Here is a 22,299-nt window from a genome sequence, read left to right as displayed (position 1 = left end):
TCAACAACTGACTTCTCTGACACAAAGACAGCCAGGATGGCTAAAGGTCATTCATATCAATAAATATCTATGAACCATCAAGTTTCTCTTTTTTTTTTTATCTGTGGACATGAAAGGATAATTCAGTAATTTCATTACAACAGGGAGATCAAACTAGCATTGGTTTTCCACTTACTATTGAAGGCAGTCCTTCAGGGCTGAAATATTACACTATTCCTTGCCGTTCCATTTTTAGTTCCTTTTCTTTCCTGTCCTTTTCTATCCATTGGTGAGATTTATATCATAAACCTCTCAACCTTTACAAAATGGATGCTTTTATCTTTGCAGCTGAGGTGCCTGTGAAGTCAGAATGATGTGAAAGGTTTTCTGCATTTAGTACCTTTGCCACGTGAGTAACTGGCAGACGTCACTGTGGTGTCACTGTCCCAGCTCTGGAGGACACACATTTAGGGAAACAATGAAGCACAATATGCACTTTCTCAAGTCTAGAAATACAATCCTGAAGGGAAACTTGCAGAGACAAGCTTGCCTCTCCACTTATCCATAGTCCAAATGTTTCCTTAAGGCCATTTGAGTGACATTTCTGCTTCCAATGACAACAGAAGGAAAAAGTGACATTCAATGAATTCTCAGTTACCATTGCGTATCATCCTCAAAATGGTTTTCTACACATCACAACAACTTCATTGAAATTCCTACAATTGCAATTGCCCCTGCAAGAATTCAAAACTATGAACAAAAAAATGTGCTGGTTTAGAAATACAGTGAAAGATAGAAGAAATTCATCTCAGACAGTGTCTCAGAGAACACCATCAGCCTGAAGATTTGTATTAGTTATTAAGTGAGAAGCTCAAAGAAGTGGAACTGCCTTGAATTTTCTTGAACTGAAAGATTAGATGTGGTTTTGAAGGTTATATGAAAAAGATGCTGAAAGAAGACGAGTTTTAAGAGCTATCAAATAATTAACCTGTGTAACAAGATTTAAAAAATTAAGAATAACACAGACATGGACTGCAGTGCAAGCTCAGTGTGGGCTGGCTTGTTTGGCTGAACTGCTCTGTGCTCCCATGGTGAGATTGCTTCCAACACTCAGGCCAGTGTTTGCAGGTAATCCAGGTAGAGATAACCAACCCAATATTGCCCTCAGGACTGTCCCTATTCTCTTCGCTCTCTCTCAGCTTTTCTTAACTGTAACTTCTGTTTCGTTACTGGTTTTTTGGAACAAAAGATAAAGGACTTTGTAACTGAAGCCCAATAACCATTCTCATCTCCTGCTGATCCGTATTTGACTTGACAGTGGCCACTGTCCTGCTGAATCTGGTCTGAAATATCAAAAGCAGCTGGCAGTTTGACTTAATCCAGTCTTGCTCTGACAGTGATTCCAATGAAGGCACTTTAGTGCATGTGTTGTGTATTTACTAGCTGTCTGTTTATATTGCTAACAATGATGTTGATACTGCAGCAGGTTACTGCCAGTTAAGTAAAACAGGAGTTCATGTTACCATCAACTACTTCTTTTAACACTGACATAATCAGTGTATTGTGTAAATATGTAGTGGTATTTTTCTGTTAACAGAATAGTATTTAAAATTCATGTTATCAGTAGCAGGAAGTGGTTCATGTAAATGAAAATGAACCACTTACATTGAAGAGATTTGTATCTAAAGTATGAGCAGAGAAAGTAATAGATGACCAGTAATTAACTGGCTAACAACTGCCAGTGCAAGAGATTCCTCTCTTGCTGATAAAAACTCTGCTGAATTTTAATTGCATGATGTTTTACTGTGTCTACTTCAGGCTCAGAAAGCCACAATGAAAATGGCTCCGGAATGTTTCAGTTGCTGGTAAAAATAATAGCAATTATTAAATAAAAATGATTCATTGTATTGGAAATAAATGTCAGATTTTTTTTTTCCTTTGGAAGGCTCTTATGCCTACAGGGAGCTAGGAAAGGGATTTGAAATTCAACAGACATGTAGTCTTTGCATAAATACTTATGCATGAAAATCCCTTGGCTAAATAGAAACCTTTAAATTTAAGTCTTTGCAAATACAGCTCCATATTCTCAAAGAAGCTTTTTAGGGCTTTCCAGAAGAATTATCAAAATACTCTGTTCTTACTGCACACTCTCACGGATCCTACTATATTTAGGATATATGTTTCTTACGTTCTTTATCACAGACTTATTTCTATTGCTTATTCTCTTCTATCATATGGCTCTGTGTACATTTGAAATGCTCATTTTATCCATTACTTCCATTATCTCAAGTGCAGCAGCCTGTGCAGTACGTTCCAAGGTTCCAGCACTGGTGATAAGAGCCAGCAGCTCACATGAGGCAGGATGATCACACATCACATGATGGCCCTGCCCATGGCAAGGGGTGGGGACCAGATGACCTTTAAAGGTCCTTTCCAACCCAAACCATTCTGTTATTCTATGATAGTCAAGCTCTTTTTTTCTCAGAAGTTTGCAAAATCCCCCAAGATAATTACAAAGAAAAACTATGCTTAAGGAAATCTTACTCAGCTTGTAAAGGCAGGCAGTCAGGAGCTACGGAAAGGGATGGGTGTCTGATTGGAGCTAAATGCACTTGGGTACCTAAACACTGGCACAATTAAATAATCATGTACCACTTTTTCTCCCTATCTGAGGCAGTTGCATACTAATGTGGATGATTTTACGTAGGGCTTCTGCTCCATTTGCTGAAGTGCTGAAAAACATTCTGGGAAGGGCAAACAGTGGCAGCTCAAGGTCACATGAAGTGAGGACTCCACATGAGCACAGATCCTCTGGGCATCGCCTGCACGAGGGCCCGGCCGTGAGGCAGAAGGATGAGGAATGATGACATTTAAGCAACAGAGGTAACACAAAACAAGCCACTTTATCCCAAATTTTTCACAAGCAATTGCTATTCCCTTGTTTCTTGTCATCTGGGTACCCCACTTGACACAAGAGATCTGATTTGGAGAAATACTAAATATTTACCAGATTGCCAGCTGCTAAAGGTTATGAGAACTCTTTTTTCCAATTCCACCCTGCAAAATAAAGCTCCAAGAGTTAAATACTCAAAAAAAGGTGAATATTTTCCACTATTGTCTCCATATAGACATTTATCATCTGCAAAATTATAGAACTTGTCCATTTACAAAGTGTAATGAAAATAAATTGATTATATTTAGTAAATATTCAGACACTTCAGTGATAAGCATCACTCAAAGCCATGGTAGACACCAGTTACAGTTTCAGAGATGCAAGTTAGTGGAAAAAGAGACAAAAAGCCAGGTTTATGGAAAATATATTCAAAAAGCAGGCAAGGCAAAATTTTATGGGCAATGTTAATTTTGGCACCTCCTAATTCTGTGTGCCCTTGAACTCTTAAATAACAATTTTTTAATCAGTCTACGTTGATACTGAAATTTGAATTTCTCTGCTATTTTGGAATCTCTGCAAAAGGATAGAGGCTACTGAAATCTTTGCAAACAGGTGAAAATGAAGTGAGGTGGCTCTGAGCTCAGAGTGGCAGCTTGCAGATGTGCTTTTCCTGCTTGTGCTTTTTTTTGTGGTTAAATAAAAGCACTCAGCTTTCAGTTCTTATCTTTTCAATGTGTTATATTCATGCTACAGGAAACAAACATCAGTATTTTGACCCTGTGGGGTTTTTTTTTTTTCTGAAAACAAGGCATTAATACAGGGTAGAGCAAGCAACAGCAAAACTTCATCTTTTAAATTGGAGAAGCAGCAAAATTAATTTTGAAAGCTTCTTCGTTCATAGCTGAAAGGCTTTGTACAAAACTTCATCCTGGAGTGATATTTTCAGCTGTAATATAGGGGTTAGTAATGGAAATGCTGACAGGCCCATAATTATGGAAGCGGAGCGGGCACCACTATAAAGTATATCAGATAGGCAACTGCTTAAATTCAGTACAAGGTATCAAAAGATGTTCCTGTCTGTCCTCATTAAAGCAGCACTTGAAATTCCTTTTAACCTCTGTGACCCAAACTATTAATTTGATGTTCATCAGGACTAATATTTGCATGAATACACCCCATTTTGTGCTTCAAACTGAATTGGTGGATCATCCTAAATGGTTAAGCTCACAGAAACTGAAAAAATAAGTGGCAAAGCTCAAACATTTTATTTTACAGAACACAAGCTGATAAAATGTAAAGTAACAGAAAAATGACACACACATTCCTGTGTTCTATGAGGATTTAAAGCCTCTCCTTAGATCCAGATAAGCAATGATATATTTGTGGGATTCTAAGGGCCATCACCTCTGTTCACTGGATCTTGTTTGACAGCCACCTCATTTATTGGCATGAAACTCTTGATGCCTGCACAAATTCCATGCATGCAAAGGAAAGAAGATCAAGCCTGAAGGTCCAGGAAGGCAGCTGAGTGAATAATATTCTTATAGCCTGTATGGATTTTAATTTACATTGTTAATTCCAGCAAAAACATTCACTAAATTGGTAGCATGATTCTAATGTGCACAGTATATTCTATTTCTGTAATATATTAATTCTGAAATATCATCTGACCATTGCCTGCTGTAATAATGTTCTTTTCTTCAGCAGACAGACACAAGGAGCAGCAGGAGGTTACCTGTGAATTACTTCCAACCATATACTCTATACCATGACTCCAACAAACTCATCCTACTTCCTTCTCTGCATTAAGGTGCATGAAAACTACAGAAAGAGTGAATTGACCTCTCTTGCATCTAGCCAGAGAATCAAAATTTTGGGCCAAGTTCCTCTGTACAAGCCCTTTTTCAAGCATAAAGAAATAATTTAAAACAAAAATAAGTGCTGCATTCTGTACAAATCTAGGTCTACAGCTCTTATCAAGTAAGTGAAGTAAGGAATGTCACATTCCACAGAAGCTTGCCTCACTGGAAATGGGATTGATGGTGTTTTTGATGACTAGGTAGAGAAAGAAAACATCTCCCTGAACAGAAAGTACTTTCCCATGGAAAGCTGGAATAGTACTATTTTGAGTAATGCCCTACTTAAGCACAGGGACACCCTCACTGTGTCACTCACACAAACGTGATTTGCATGTTTTGATGGTTTAAAACTCTGCCTCAGACTACAGCAATACCTTCTACAAGATGATTCAGAAGATTATTATATTTGCATATTTCCCCCATTCCTGGCAGCAAAAGCTTCCACGGGCCATCAATTCCAGGACTGCAGCCACTACAGGAGAGCAGGAGCAAAACAAAAAGGTCCCAATGTCTGCTGATGTCATTTCTCATAAAATGTGGAGCACAACTGGGGCTGCCAGGATTCCTGCACTTGTAGTCATGGGATGTTTCAATTTTCATATCAGGAAAACACACTTTCTCCTGAGGAGGACAGGATTTCTGATATCAACAGAAGAAAATGTAATTTTGTAGTTCCAGAACATGGAGGCACGTGAGGATTTTTGATTATTAACTCTTGCTGAAGAAGATGAGGCAGCAAAGCAAGAAGTGCCAGAACAGAAAAATGTAGTGGCTTACCAAGCCAGGCTCATTCCTCCTAGATATCTACTGACAGAAAAAAGCTTGCTTCATCTTGTGCCATTTTGTCCATATTATATGTCATTTAGCAAATCATTGGTTTACAATTTTATTAGGAGTTATTAGGAAACAGTTTAAATTTTCTAACATAATTTGGTCCTCTGGTAGCACAGTTTAAAGAACACATAAATGTGAATGTCATATGCAAAAATCACTTATGGTACTTTGTGGGAGAGTAAGACAAAGCACTTTACCTAAAGCCAGCAGAGTTCTACAGAGTGCAGCTCAGGACAGAATTGTCTTGCACATCACACACAGCTCCTCATTCAATGAATTCTCTCTTTTGTTCATATTTTTGCATTCTTAGTGCAAAAGAAGGGAAACTCCCACTGGCTTCACTGTGTAGAAGTGGACCTGAGAAGAGCATTAATCTTTCTGGCCAGCATGTATAGGAATGCTGTCAATTAATTACAAGCATATCAAATGCTTGACTGCAGATGGTGTACGTGGTGTGCTTCTCATGTACTGATTTACAGTCCGAGAGGAGGTTAGAGTGCAAATGTAACTACAAATCAAAGTTAAACAGGGACATAGAAATGGATCTCTCTTTTCAAGATGGACAGTTCTGTGTGTTCTGGGCATGAACTGGGGCTGTGGTGATGAAACAACAGCAGAACTGTGTTTGCTCCTGGCAGTGACAAAGTGGGGAATCACTCCTGGAGCACAGGACCCTGTTAGTTTAGATGCTGTGCATCCTACAAGAGCTAGGATCTAAAATAAAGCAAACATTAGCTCCTTTCAGAGCTGAAACAATCAGAAGAGTTCGCAGCTCCAAATGGAAACCAGGGAACATGACATCCTGCCAACCAGCACTTGGCAAAACAACTTCTAATATAATATGCAAATACTGGTGCACTGATATTACTTGCAAAAATATTAATAAGCTGCCTGAAATCCTAACTATTAGCATTACTGCTACCTCTGTGATTCTCTTTGAGAAACAGTCCCCAAATAGCTGATGGCTTAAAGGAATAAGAATTAAAAAAACAGTAATCAAAAATCCTCTATTGAAGTTTAGTGCTAACATGTAGTAAAGCAGATAGCCAAGGTAAAAAAAAACTCAGTTGTATTATAAAGATTGCATCTTTGCATTTACAATTAATTCAGTATGTTGTGTTGGCATTAAATTATAATTCCATACTTTCACCAAGTAAGACAGTATTAATTTGCTTTTCGTATGCTTTTCATTTGCTATCATTTATTCAATGTATTGAACAGAAAATTGAGAAAGAGCATATGAGAGTGGTTCCTATTACTCAAGAAAAAGAAAAAAAAGTGGGTGACTAGCACAGCTTGAATGCATAAACAGAGAGTGAAATTTAAGAGAGCTTTAGTGAGAAGTCATGTGTTAATCTGTGTTTAAAGAGGTCAGCAGGTACACAGCCAGAGCAGAGCCAGTGGATAATGGGCAATTTAATATCAAAAGCCCATTTTGCCAAGGCCACAGAATCACAGAATATGCTGGGCTGGAAGGGACCCACCAGGATCATCAAGTCCTTCTCAGCCCTGCACAGGACATCCCCAAAAGTCACACCACGTGCCTGAGAACACATTGCCCCATATTCTAAAAGAACCAAATTTCCCATAAGGAAGGTTCTTGCATGGACAAATCATTGTTTACAAGGTGCATTAAAAAGTGAAATAAATAGACAAAGAATTTTGAACACTGGAGAGAGGGCACCAGTTAAGTCCCAGAGGAATTTGTGGTGGGTCTGAAAGTGTTCCACTCATCATTAACGATGGTTGGTAGCAACTTAAGATAACTTGAACTCAACAAGGATGGAAAGCTACATTTTCAAAATTAACCTCCCACAAAAAGGATTTAAAAGAGGGAGTGGGAGGCATATTACAGAGAGTACAAAGAGAAAAAAGGAGAGAACACAGAGGATATAGTTACAGTGATCACTTGCAGCCTGCAAGGCTCAGAGAGCAACTCTTGATTAGATGAAAAGCTCAGTAACTTTATCTCCTTGACCTTAGAGGGAATGAACACCTGGGACACTAGCTTAAAATTCTTTACCCCAAATTCACCACAGGGTCACCTCAGCACTGCAGATGGAAGAGTTCAGGGATGAAAACTTAGACTTCACCGTGGTCCTCTACACACAGAGGAACCCGGGAGCTCCCAGTTTCCTGCTGGTTAGCCTGTGTCACCCAGCTCTGGTACTGCTTCTACTCCTGAAACAGAGACATACAGCTGAGCCCCAGGGCTGAGCAGTGGGAAATTACAGAGAAACATCTCAGAAGGTCAGCTGAGAGGAAACCAGACCTCCCCTATTGGCAGTGCAGGAATACAGGGAATACAGGACATGAGCCTTCAATCCTGGGCGAGTTATTTCTCGTTCTGATGAAAATGCAGAGCACATCCCAGTGCTATCCTCTCTCAAGGTAATGATTAATTTGTGGAGTTGTACAGAGTCTGCCTGAAAAGGATCCCATACTCAGGATGTCAGAATGGCTTTATGCCACCCACAGGGCTTTGCATTTTCATGACAGCCATTCCCTGAGTAGCTTCATTAGACAGATACACTGAAACGCTGGCTTCTGTCAAGAAACCTTTCACTGAAGAGTTTGCATATTTTTTGAGTTTATAAAAATTGTTGAAGATTTAACGGGAAAAAAATCCCAGCAACTCGTTATTCCATCAGTATAAATGCAACATATGAAGAAATAATCAATCTTTGAAGCCTCAGAAACTGTTTTAAACTAGCATCAATATGCAGGAATGAGAAATAGTAAAAAAGTCTACGGATGCTCTACACCATTTAGACTTTGATGAGACAATTTTTCTTTCCCTGTTTTCTAGAATATCATAAGCAGATGCAGTACACCAATTTGCTACAGAAAGGACATCAGGAACCAAATTTTCAGCTGACTTACTGAGGTGAACTTCATATGTCAACTTGCAAAGTTTGCTGTGCCTCCAAAACAGTTTTTGTTTCAATCTGACAAATGCAAACAATTTGCACACATAAATCAGTGGGGTGATGAAATGTTGATAGAGCTTAAAGACCTTTTGCTTTGAAAGGTTGGCCTAGAAGAGTCAAAAGTCCAACAGTAAAAGAAGGGTTTGCAAGATAAGACAGGCAAAATTGTTCCTCAACAGCTCTGTCATTATTTTTATGTCAGTGATTCATGATAAAATATTTAATCAGCAAGTCTTTTTCTTTTCCTACATGGTTTCCTTATATTTCCAGTTTTCAAAAAATGGAAAATACTTTTAAATGTTACCTGATGGAGCAAGTGAATTCTATTGCTTTAAACCTTATTATTTAAATTCCTTTCTCTGAAAAATGCATTCTGTGTCCTTCCTTTTCCCCTTACTTTTCACTTCTTTTCTTTTAACTGACAAAATGGATAAAAAATGTTTTAAACCAAAGGCATTTTCACTGCAGTGTAACCTGTATTTAAAAAGCAAGATACCAGAAAAATGAACACAGCAAAGGAGCAGGGAGTATCAGGAACCACCCATCAACACCAAGATAAAAATTCATGCTACAATTTCACACTGAGAATCGTGACTGTTGAGAATGAATATTCATAGGTAACTGCTTAAGAAAAGTGTGGAATAACCTGATATAAACTCAACAAAATGGAGCCTGGAAAGCACAGTGGTAAAGCTCAGAAACTTGAAGACTAAATTCTGCTTTGTGGCTGATGAAGACCTTGCTGAAGCAGCAGCTTGACTCCAGACTTGCTCTTGTGCCCACACAGGTAACACTGTAGAAGAGGGAGGCAGTTATTTCCCAGGTCAATATCTATTTGGAGGAGATTTAGGCAGCTCCAAGGCAGAGGTTAGCACCAGAAGAAAGCAGAGGTCCCAAATCTCCAAAAAGAGGTGAAGGGACAGCTGAGCTGGGAAAACTCAGAAAGGCCAAGAAAAACCCAAGCTGGAGACTGAATTTCCATTAGATCTGTGAATCCAAGGCATGGTCCTTAAAAGACATGATCTACTAATCTACATGAATCACCTTCAGCAATGCTTTTTAAATTTCCTTTGATCAAAACCATCTTGCAAACTCCATTTTTTTCCCTTGACTCACTGTTCTTGTCAAAGGTTTGAATTGGCTACAATGCTGAGTTCTCTCCTTCCCTTACCATTAAATATGCATGAATACTTCAAAGCCTAATGCTTTACTGCACACTTACTGTTACATGGAAGTTTGTGAGTGGCCCTAGGGAATGTCTGTAACAATAAACTCAATCAAGTGCTACCTATAACAGAAGCCTGAAGAAGTTCACTTAATTTGCAAGTCTAACTTCCAAAATTGTGGAAAAGGCCTGCAAACAAAGATGTTAAATATAACAACCCATGGAAAGGAATGCAATTGCTGAGAGCTTGTAAAAGGCCTTAAGGACCTTCTTGCAAAGCTTTAAGACAGTCTCTGACTCTTGGTCTTGTGTACAAAGCAAGTGACAGTGGCTTAAATAACATGGACATTTCCAGCCAATGTAAACCTGCTTAAAAACCAAAATATGACAAAACATACCATCCATGAAAGCTATTTTGTTTGGCTTTGCTTTACAAAATGGTAAAATGTGAAAGGAAAATTGAGAAACAAGAAACAACCCTGAACTGAGTTAAAGAGAAAATTGTGTATGCACACATCTCCTGCTCCTGAAAATTCATTTTATATCCTATAGCCATAGGAAAAATTGGAGGATCCAATTAGCCAAACTTAATAAAGACCAAAGTCTGACAGCTGCTTCTAAAAACAGTACAAAAATCCTCAACAGAAAACTGCTGTGCAGAACTGAGGCAGCAAGCTCCACTCTGCACTTCACTGCTCACACAATTGCACTAATTAGGCATCCTTGGTATGGGTCTATTAACACATATTTTATAAATGCCTTTGATAATAACCACACTATCCTGACTGAAGCATTTGCACCTGGTTACTTTATACTCCTGGGCATATGGCTTTTTGCAGTAAATACAGAGCGTGAAATTATTTTGAATTATTTAATTTTTACATCTTAGAATATTTTAGGGAGAAAAATCTATGACACCTTTTCTCCCCCACGTAAATGTTAAGAATAATTTAGGATAGTATCTGTGTGTTTCTGTCTTTTTACTCTGAAGAATGGAAAACTATGCACCTATTCACATGTGAAAGCATGTATTTATATATGATGTGATTCATGTATGATGTATTGTAGATACACCCTTTAACTGATTCTATTGGAGTTGATGAAATTGAATCAAAAGCTACTCTTATGGTCATGAGAGGGGGATGCTTTGAATAGCTGTGACAGTAGGATGTTTCTTGCCCACATGGAAAATGTGGAAAACTTTGGTGGAAAACAGAAGGAAATGAAGAGTTGAGATGAGGTAAAGGGCTAATGTGTGGAGATCACAAGCAAACAGCAACTGCTGCTCCTCAGATGCTGCTCAGGGAGTTTTACCCTGGGTTCAATCCCCAGGGAGAGGGGGAGACAGAGACTTGGCCCCGTGCACCAGAGCAGCTCCCTCACTCCTGCAGAAGAACATTTGCTTCTGAAGTCTGAAGTGGAGGATGCTCACTGATGGCCACTGCCATTCCTTGGCCTGTCACAAGACAAATCACTCATGTTGTTTACTCCAGTCCTGGCCACTGAAGACCAACTGGCACGTCTGAAAATGTCTTGGCAAAGAGGCAGGAGTAGAGGTATCTACATTTAACTTGTAATATGCTTGCAGCACGATTAAATAAAAACATAGCCACCTGTTAGCCTTAATTCAGTGGGAGTATCAATTTTCAATTATAGCATTTACTATCCACCCTCAAGTATGGCAAGGAACACCATGGCAACATAAACACAGTCGTGGCTGCTTGAGAAAGTTAAATTATAAATAGCAATGTATAGCCCATGAGGTCCTGGAAATAAACTAACTAATCCATAGGCATTTGTTACTATGACATAACATTTCCACTCAAATGCTGTTTGCCTCATCTCAAACTCCCTCAGAACAGATTTAGAAGTTTGGCATCACTTAATTCCAAGCAAGTTCAAGTTCAGACATGAAAAAAGCAAAGATAGTGGAGAAAATAAGCTATAGCAGAACTGTGCAGAACAAATTAACAACAAAAACAACAAAATCCCTATTTAGGCTTTATTCTGTTTCCACTGAAGTTAATGGGGGAAAAAATCCTAACATATCCCAAATGTATAACAGAATTCCCTTAATACAGACAAACATGTTTTTATAGGGAATCATCCCTGAAGGGAAAAAAAGAAAAAAGAAAAAACGAAAAAGAAACAAAAAAATGGGCTTAACTAAATAGCAAATAGTGTAGAAATGCAAATAAACTTAGTAACCCTCTGAGACATTGGAGAAATTTTGGAACTTGGTGCTCTCTTTAGCTTCATTCTGGGAGAAAGGGCCATGGTAACTGCAGGAACACAGGGGTTCAGCTCGAGCTGAGTACTCAAGAGGGAGCTGAATTATCAATTGTTCCAGTCTGCTGGGCAGCTCCTTATTCCCTGCAAAGCCCAGGCCAAGCAAGAGCAGCAGCTTTTTGCCAGCTGGCCACAGGCCTGCTGGGACTGGAGAGGCTTCCTCTCTTCCAAGGGACCGAGGGCTCAAAGTGGGAGAAAGGAGAGGAAATCAAAGGCTCTGTACAACTAGGACTCAGTGGTGAGAGCAAAGAGGGAACTGAGAAGTGTGTGCTGTGAGGACAGCAAGAATTTCCCTTAATGGAGGCTCACAGACATTTCAGAGTTTTGACACAAATCTGGGGCCTTAATTTGAGCAGGTGATAATGTTATTTAGGTTAGGCAAGAATAATAAAGATTTAGAGACATCAGCTTGGTCTCTTTCTTGTTCAGAACAACAGATCTGAGAAATTTACATTTTCTTTTAGTTTACAGCCATTGGTTAAAGTCCATTTTTGATGAGACTGATAAAAATCTGTAATGGATCTCCTGAGGTCAATGGAATTATTTCAGCTTTACACCATGCAATTAAAATGGAATTTAAATTCTCAACATTTCTGTTCTAAAAACATGCTGTGTTTTATCACAAATATTTGGTGAAATCTTGGTCACTCTGACATCAGTGACAGCACTCATTGGTGTTTCTATGGTCTAATTTTCACTGAGTGTTTTTCCCTTCGCCCAGAGTGAAGAAAATAAAAACTGTCCCACTGAAGAAAGATTTAAATCAATTTTATATCAAGTCTATGGGATAAAAGAAGCAAGTAGGTCATTTAAAACTGTAATCATGTGTGTATTTAATGTGCTTCATTTGGCTTATTGCAGGTCATTGTACAATAATTTAGTAAATGAAAATATTACCTAGAGGTCAGCTAATTTGCACTTTTGAAGAAAACCTGACAAAGTCAGAGAATTAGCTGGATAAATTTGTCAAGCATCTTTGAGAAGATAAGATCATACATACTAGGACCAGTGTTCAAGTGAGACTATTTAAAAACATCTATGCATGACCAGGAGAGATCCAAGCTTGGCATGGGGAAGAACTTCAATAGAATTATCATTGTCTTTACCTTTCTGAGAAAGACAATTTTTTAGCTCATGGTAGATTTCTGTATTTTGGGAACCTTTCAAGAAGATGGTGCCACTAGCACAAAATTAATAACTTTTATATAAAATGAGAGCAAAAACCTGAAAATATATTCAAAAATTAGTTGTATTTGTCATCAGTGGCTGGTTGTTAATCAAGCACTTGAGCAACAGTGTGTGTCACACTGGAGTGTCATTATCACACAATTATTGTGTCATGCATTGTAATAATATTTTTACAGGAAAAAACTGAACACAGTCATTAATTGGTCAACACATTAAACCTAAGATGACATTAAGTGTGATGAAATGGAAAATAGGGCATTCTCAGCATGCTCACAGAAAACAATTCCCACAGAGTTTAAGTATTCCTAAATCACTTGGGCAAGATTAATCTTAGAACAGACACGTAAAAACCCCTAAATAAAGACCACGGTTTTTCTGGAGAGCATATGAAGAAGTCTTTTACTAAATCCACAAACATTTGTGTCCTGTGACTCACATGACTCCTGGTGCTTTAAATTAAGTGTGTGTGCAAGTTATGGATGTGCTGGAGCTTGGAGGGTGCACAGCAAAACCAGCTTTGGAACTGCAAAAGTGCAAAACCAATAGAACCCAAGACTGCTTCAGCAGTTTCTAACCACAAACAAGAAAAAGATGGAAGATGCATATTTTTTTCCCCAAGAAGAGCCATTAAAATGTCATTCCTACAATTTAGCATCCTGCATTGTACTTTAGAAAATTAAAAATAGCTTTTTGATACATATCCAAGGATTCAAAATTGGCTGATCACTTATAACCAAGATTAGAAAGAAATGATGAACTTAGAAGGAAATAAACAAGACTAAGCCTAGTCTAAAAGCATTATATATAAACACAGGTGAAGTTCAAGTCTGATTTCTTCCACCTACAGAGTGTAAATCCATCTCTTAATCCAACTTGAAATCTAAATTACCTTTTCTTCACTCCTTTTTGAGCACAGTCAATAATCCTGGGGAGCACCTTTCTCCTTGCTTTTTAGATGCCTGCAGACACTGGCAATTACACTTAAATACATGCACAACATCCCTACAGAGAGTTCTTCAGGCTGCACTGGAGGGCTCTCACAGCAAATTTGCATGAAATGTCATTATTTGCTTTATTTTGGTATAAAGTCTCTCTAAATCTACTGCTGATCATGATGGATGCTCTATGAATCAATGAAGATAAAGATAAATATAAGGAAAATTATAACTCAGTGAAATATAAAGAAAATTATAACATTAAAAAGGATACAAAGGATTATTCCTTACCCACAATGACTGAGAATATTCAAGGGTTTGCATGTGTGTGTTATCCATCCTCAGAGTATATAATGGTTGCTTGTGTGTTAGGTTGGACAGCCAAAATGCAAAGCCTGAGTGAATTTAGCATCCACAACTGACTTGCTTCTACAAGAACAGCCTGGGGAACACATTTGTCAGCTCACCAGTCACACAGAAGAATTTAGTGAATGAATCATTGTTATAAACTATGGATTTTCCATTCTCTGACTGGGCAGCCTTTTGTACCCAAGAACATGATCTCTGACAGATTTTAACATGCAAATGCCTATCAGACTCAAATGAATCCTCATGAAGGAAAATATAATTTGTAACCTCTCCTAATTAGTACAAAAAATCTTTGTCTTCCTCTAATCTAAAGGGCTTTATAGACTTTAAGAACTATTAATCACCTGAATTTTTCATAATATATGCAGTCAAGAACATGAACATTTGTATAGTTATTTTATTTCTATACAGTTATATAGTATATACTATATAATATATATAACATTATATATATCTTATTTCTTATATTTTATATATATTAGTTATTATTATAGTTATATATTTATATTATTTCTAACCTTAAAAGTATGAAGAATGAAGAAATCAAGCAGACTGGACTATGGGAAAATGTATTTGATATATCAGAACTATTAAACTTCAAGACACCAATATTGACACCTACATTCATTATTAGGTACATAAACAGAAGTTGTCAGAATTTCAAAAGTGCTGATCATTCACCATTAACATCAATCTTACAAGAACTTCATGTTCTCAGCAAGACAAAGTCCACCCCAAAATAAAAAAACCCCAGAAATCTCCAAGTTTTAAAAGCCAGTATTGACATTCTGTGTTTTCCTCTCCCTGCTCTTTTGTTTCCAAACCTACATTATGTTTCAAAAACAAACACAGCTCATGGAGTTCTTGATAGCATCAAGGTTCTTTAGAGTGCTTTAGCTACAAAATGTCCTAAAGCACCAACAGGCTGCATTTTCTTTGGTGTGAAATGCAAAACTGGCCCTGTACTTTGCTGACAAAGCCCTCCAATCAAATGTGTGGTATTTTTTGATATATATATATATATATATACACACACAGACACACACATATGTGTGTGTGTGTATGGATATATATACACCTTGGAGAAAACAAGTGTTGACAAGGAAAGACAGAACAAGAGAGATAGAGAGGTGGATGTCAAAGTCTGATGTTCCTTGGGTAATGTCTAATCTTTTCCACTCAAAGATTTTTTTAATGATTTACACTGAAGTCTGCAGAAAAAGTTTGTCCTGCTTCTTTCACAGAGTTATACTGAAATGTGCAAATAGGAGTAAGGGGGAAAACTGCATATTTTTGGATTTCTATTTGCAGTGGAAATCAGTGAAGGTTTGACATCTGCTCTGCATTGCTGTACTTTTACAGCTGACCACAACTAATGTAATAGGGCCAAAGCAAAGAAGGGTGTTTATTTTTTCCCATGCTAAAAACCAGCTCTCACTTTCATCTGTTCATTCTTTCAACTAGACCATGGACCCAAAGAAAATGGAATAGGTATTCTTCCTTGGTGCTAATAGTTTACTTCTGGTGCTTTCTCTCCTTTATCTGTTACAATGATTCTTCCCAGGCCATAAGATTTAAGGTGAATTTAGGGTCACACTCTGTACAGCACAGGCCTTGTGAGGAAAGTAGACATGACAACCCACCAAAGACCACATCCAACCCCTTTGGTGATAAGAGACATACACAAAGAATTGTTTTAAAGGGTAAAAATATGCTCAGAATGGTGTAAAGAGGTTTTCTAGCTCAATAATTAACTCTGAACCCTCCTCAGACAAACGTGTCAGGGCCTCCACTGTATTAACTGCAAAAGGCAGGTGAGCCTGCTGATGTTCTCAGAAGGCATCTCCTGGCAGAATGATAAACTACAGCAGAAGGTCCTTTATGTTTCACAGCAATTCAGTATTTTGTAAAGGAATTGGTGTGAGATGCATTAGAGCTATTGATGGCTTAAGTTAAAATAGCACAATAAGCCTCTGTCTTTGCTGGGCAACCTCAGCTCAAAAATGCCAGATAAACATTTTCTACAGAGGTCATGGACATGACACGGTCCAACTATAATTTCATTTACAAGTAATTAAAATAAATTAAATTTTATAAGATTACTTCAGCTTAAGTTTGTTTATAGTCCTCTTGTTTATGACCAACACGCTGCTTTTACAAGTGTTCCACACATTTATATATTCCTGAAAAGATGTTCTGTGGCTGGAGTTGGGAAATGAAGGAAATGGGCAGAGTTGACCATTATTTAATCTGTTTGCAGGATGAGTAGATGTAGTTTGCCCTGCAGCAGATCACTGTACTTAAAAAAAATATTTTACACTTTATATCCAACTAAAGGCTTTGCTGTACTACATACATATAGTTATATCCAAATATTGTAACACCTGCTGACTCTCAGGGCATAACAACCCTTTCTCATACACTTTCAATGAGCTTTAAATCTGTCTGAATAAAACATGTTATAACATGTACCCTTTGCACACAAAATGGGAGACTTTGAAACCTTCTAAAGAAGAAGTGTACATAAGATTCAGAGGATACAAATGCTGTTTGCACAGATGTTGTTGAAATAATTTTATGTAAATAATCCACACTAGGAGAATTCATAATGTTTGAAACAAGAACTAAACAATGGATATTTTTATAAAGCAGCAAGGATAACACCTCTAAAACCAGAATTTGTTAATGCTGAAAGGACTTTTTGTTGAAAAACCATGATCTGCATTTACAGACATTTTGCAGGTCTCTGCTTGTTTGTATTCATGACAATACAGCTGTTCCTCCACACCTCATGCAGGCAGAGCTCCCCACAGATTCAACTTGACTTTTATTTAAAACACAGAGTGGGAGTGATTCCACCAGCCTCAGCAGAGATAATCTTGGTTGAAATAAAGAACAAAGGAGAGAAAAACCAGTCAGGACTTTAGGTACTGACCATGAACATACAGTACAAAACTGACAGAAACCTTAATGGCCATCCCTGTTTCCAAGGAAAAAACCCTATGACTCCTGTAGTTTATTTGATGTTCAGCTTTCAAATTTACACAACCCAGCTTCACATCACTCACAGCATTTTATAGCAGCAACAACTAAATTTTCTACAGGATCCAGAAAAAATGTCTTTCTATCTATTTCCCTAAAGAATAATCGCTGTGCTCACAAACCAAGAATTTCACTGTACTTTGCCTCTTCCAGAAGAGTTCAGTACCACACTAACCTATCACATTTGGTTTACATTTTCAGATATAGGTATCTCTAAAGCACAAACCCATGTAATCCTTCCTTTGAAAAATTGTGGAATTCTGATTGCTATAAGCTCCAAGCCTGAGAATTTTTTAGCATCTCTGCTCTTTTCAATTGCTTGGTGTTCTTTTCACTTCCTTGGGAATGTGTTTTTTTTACTGATGATATTTAAAACCCACAATGCAGCCTATTATAATATTCTCTCATATGATGTAACAAGCTATTTGTAAGAATGAACTATGCAAGGGGAAAAATAACCAAGCAGCAGGCTTATTTATTAATTGCAGCTGGACTGAAGACTGGTAACATATCCTGTGGAATTGCTGGAACAGATTTTACTCGCTTTATGTACTCATGCAAGGAAAGGGCTTTTTCTAATTTAAAAGGTCTCAACATTAACAAATGGATTGAATTTGCCAAAAGTACCATAAATGAGGTAAAGAATGACTTCTCATTGGCAATCATATTGGTTTTGTCAACCAACAGTCTCATCCTGACCTTATTTGCAAAGTTCTTACAGCAGATGTTATTATTTTGCTTAGCAGTCAACATGGTGCATCCTTTCTCAAAATATTTTAAAGCTGATCAGGCAGTTTGTGACTATGCACACATAACAGACCTAAACAGCTGTCAAAAATTCAATTTACTGAGGAAGGCTCAGCTTTATATAAGAACTGTAGTGTGGTGCCACTGCACCTCAGCAAGAACTCTTGGAAAAACCCATCTTTCCTGGTGCTAATGGACAAAGAACAAATATGCACCTCCACCTCCTGTGTCCTGGCTCAAAATACACAACAGTTCAGTCTGCAGCAAACAGCATTTCCTAGGAGATGTTTTCTTTGCAAGAAAGCATTTGGCCTCCAAGCAGACAGGTAGATAAACAAACCTCCTATAAATATTTGTGTATCTTATCTAATAAGGGCATCAAGGAAAGAACGCCTCAGGAACAGGATCTGCAGTTGCCAATGAAGGAATTTCCTATCCACAACAGTGCCAGAAACTCTTTAAACCTGGAGACAGTGCTCCTGTTACACTGACATCTACCAGTTTTTAAGTCTTCTCTAGAGATAAATTTAGGTTGTGATAGTCAGCCAGAGCAGCACGAACTCCTCCACTGCTGCCTGCACAGGTATTTACATGCGAGGTCACGACTTCCAGTTACTTGCCTGGACATTACACAACACTTTAGTGCACATTTTTTCACATTACACACAAAATCTGACTACAGAAGATTGGATACAGGTGCTTGGCTGACAGAGCCAACACTTCATCTTCCTGCCTGTGCCAGATTATTTTCACAGGAATGATATGGAGACAACTCTGGTGTTGGTGGCAACGTCACAAATTAAGGACATACTTCTTTCTCATTCATGTTGTGAGACTTCTGTGGATGGATAACTGGCAAGGCAGTGCTAAAAAAAGAAAGCTGCTCAAGGAAGTGCTTTTGGATATATGTATAAAGTGCACAGGCTGAAAGGCAGAACATCCAAACAACAGAAAAAACAGAGTTTATTAAGTCTACATAAGAAAAACAGCACAAAAGGGAAACCATGCTGTTGTACTGCATTTTTTCCCACACCCATTGAGACAGGACCTCAAAAATTCTTGGGTGCTTAACTGCCAGTGGTGTCCATGCAGGTCAGGTACTCAAGTGCCACTGCACATCAGAGCTCAGCACCCCGACTCTGTGGGAAATTGCAGCTCCTGTGGAATCTGCCTTTCCCTCTGAGCCCACTGAACTTCAGAGTGACTTTGCACCCTGCAGAAGGCAGCTTGGGCCTCTTAGAACCAAAATGCCTCTGCCTTTTGAAGGGTGAGCATTGCCCCATGATGTTCTCCTGCACAATGCAGCACCTTGCTCTACCCAGATGGCAAAAAATCCCACTGTGTTGGTAGTTGAACCACTATGAGAAATACAGTGTGAGACTTATTTAGTGTGCCAATACTGCAAGAAAAATAAGGTATTTGCTGACTTTAAAGTTTTGTACTGGTTCATTTTATGCTAAACATGTTCATTTTATGCAGACATGTTCTAGGTTCCTCATTCAGGCATCTCAGCTACTGTGCTTGGATTAAATAATGGATGATTCAACATAAGAGAAACTACAAAATCGAGTATCATTACTAATTCTGTTAACATTCTAGAGAACAAATGACATCCACCATTGCCTTCTGCCCCATCATGATCAACCTTTCATGTTTTGGAAGATTTTTGAACTTTTCTGCATCTGGAAATCTTTTTTAACAATAATGTTTCAAAATAAATTAGATCTGCTCCCTTCTGATGATGTAATGAACTGTTATTAACTAAGTGTGGTAGTCTAAGGACATCAGGAACTGGCTTGGATAAAATGTTGCCTACATTAGAGTAATGCAATAAACAAAGAAAATTATGCTTTAAAAGAAAAATGCCATTCAATATCACAGCATACAATATAACTTGGATGGAAACACACTAAAATTAAACTTATGTCTATGCAACTTCTTGTATATGTTGGTTTTAGCTCCTGCTCCCAGCAAAAGGAATTTCCTGAGCAGCCTGAAGTAAATATTTGGCAGTTCCAATTCTGACTTTTAGAGAACTGTTAATTTGCCAAATCTGAAGATACGGACAAAAAAACCATTGAGATGACTATTCTGTCACACCCCCGAGGACTTCTGCACACATATTGGAAAAAATAAAACTGTGCGGCAAAACACTCGCCTGGATGGAGCCAAAGAACAAATGTGTACATTAATTAGCGGATTAATGAGCGAATTGGGGCGCTCCGCCCGGGACCCTCGGCTGGGACCCTCCGGCGGGGCCAGAGAGGGGCAGTGGCACGGTCGGAGCGGGGCCGGAGCGGGGCCGTGGCACGGTCGGAGCGGGGCAGTGGCACGGTCGGAGCGGGGCCGGAGCGGGGCCGTGGCACGGTCGGAGCGGGGCCGGAGCGGGGCCGTGGCACGGTCGGAGCGGGGCCGTGGGGGGGCGCCCCCTGGCGGCTCCACCGCCGCCCGCAGGACCAGCGGAACTTTGCGCGCAGCTCGGCGCAAAATGCGAGCTCAGAGAGGGCTCGCTCCCCTTCGCGATGCCAAATCCGCAGCAGAAATGGCCAAATAAGACAACGCCGAGATTTTTTTGTACTTGCAGGACACGAAACCACAAAGTACCATCTCCTTTCCAAACGCCATCAGGCCTTCGGGCACCGAATTGCAGCCACAAACACTCCCTGAGCACCAATAACTCCAGAGCACGTGAACTCCGTGTAGGTATTACTGTCTTAATTAAAACAGTGAGCAGGTGGGATGCCTGCAGATAAATTAAAATATAATGTTCCTAACACAGAGTTCAGAACCCCGAGAAAGAGCTGTTTGACTTTCAATGACTTTAAATGGCAAAAGTTTTACTAAAAAATGATCACCTCTCTTTCCTACCTGTACTGGAGTTTCAGGCCATGTTCAGCTGCGAGGGTATTTTAAGTAAAGGTGAAATATGTTTAGAATCTGAGTTTTGGACAAACGCTTTATCAGGTAGAAATTTCAGCACAAAGCATTCCCTTGCAAATATGCATGAAATTCCTCTTAAAAGTCTGGTTGGAAAATCTTTATAATCAATATTTTGATGACACAATGCTTTTGATACACTTAAGTTACCTTCGTTCCTGCAGGATTCCTATATTTTCCAATAAAAACATTCCTCTCTAACCAGTCATCTCCGACTAAGTTCATTACACGAAGAAAAAATATTCAGCAAAACAAATATAACCTCAATTCGCCTTGCAAGAGAAAAGGCTCGGTAAGGAACAGCCTCTCCGGTACGAGCGCGGATCTTACCTCTTCAACTGTCAGAGGCATACAGATCCGGTACTCCTTCATGAGCATATTCCTGCTGCTCAGTGCGGACCGGCGAACTGGGAGAAAAGTGGTGATTTCTGCACAGAGATCACGACGGAAGCCAAACACCGGGGGAAAGAATTAAGCCTCTTTTCTCTGTGTGCGCTTGACAATGTGTCCACAGGACAGTAATGCAACCATCCAGGAAGGCTGACCCAGCAAGAAGAGAAACCACCACAACCGCTTCTTTCTCCCAGTTCTTCCTCCTTCACACTGCGATCATGGGAACCTCACAGACGCTCGCACCGAGATACGCTACAAAGTCTCAAACCCCCACCGCTCTCGCCCCAGCCGAAGACATCCGTCGGAAGTGCATGGAAACGCCGAGCTCTCTCGCGGCTGTGTCAAGACATGCCTGGGGCGGCGAAAAGAACAAACGAGCCGAAAATGTGGCTTTCGCCCCTGCCGACAGCACGTCGGGCGGCAGGAGAGATGCGATGCTGATTCCCAAGACAAAGGCTTTTTATAACGTTGCCTTCCCCGGCTGCCAAACGCGGCTCCCACCTCCCCGCCGCAACGCGGCTGCGGCCGCCGCGGCTCCCGCTGGGCTCGGGGGAGGGCACGGGGGGGCAGCGCGGCGCTCAGGCGGGCGGCCGCGGGTTCCCCGGCGCAGCCGCGGCCGGGGGTGCTCACGGGCGGGCGGGCGGACTCCGCGGGCACGGAGCGGCTGCAGCGGCGGCGGCCCCGGCGGGGCTCGGCTGACATCAGCGGGGCGGCAGGAAGGAGGGAGGGGGCCGGCGGG

General features: G+C 39.6%; 1 protein-coding gene across 1 annotated transcript in view; it reads right to left on the bottom strand.

Moving 5' to 3' along the window:
• Positions 1-21,638, bottom strand: part of PITPNC1 (phosphatidylinositol transfer protein cytoplasmic 1) — a 74,226-nt gene extending 52,588 nt beyond the window's left edge. Inside the window, exon 1 of the mRNA XM_050981337.1 lies at positions 21,498-21,638. Coding sequence (XP_050837294.1) covers positions 21,498-21,545 — 48 coding nt within the window. The 5' untranslated portion in view covers positions 21,546-21,638. The remainder of the gene's footprint in view (positions 1-21,497) is intronic.
• Between the last annotated feature and the right edge of the window lie 661 nt (positions 21,639-22,299).

The sequence above is a fragment of the Serinus canaria genome, chromosome 18 (assembly GCF_022539315.1).
Source record: "Serinus canaria isolate serCan28SL12 chromosome 18, serCan2020, whole genome shotgun sequence".
Classification (NCBI taxonomy): Eukaryota; Metazoa; Chordata; class Aves; order Passeriformes; family Fringillidae; genus Serinus; species Serinus canaria.
The sequence above is the reverse complement of the archived record's forward strand: the minus strand, read 5'-3'. Positions and strand labels throughout refer to the sequence as shown.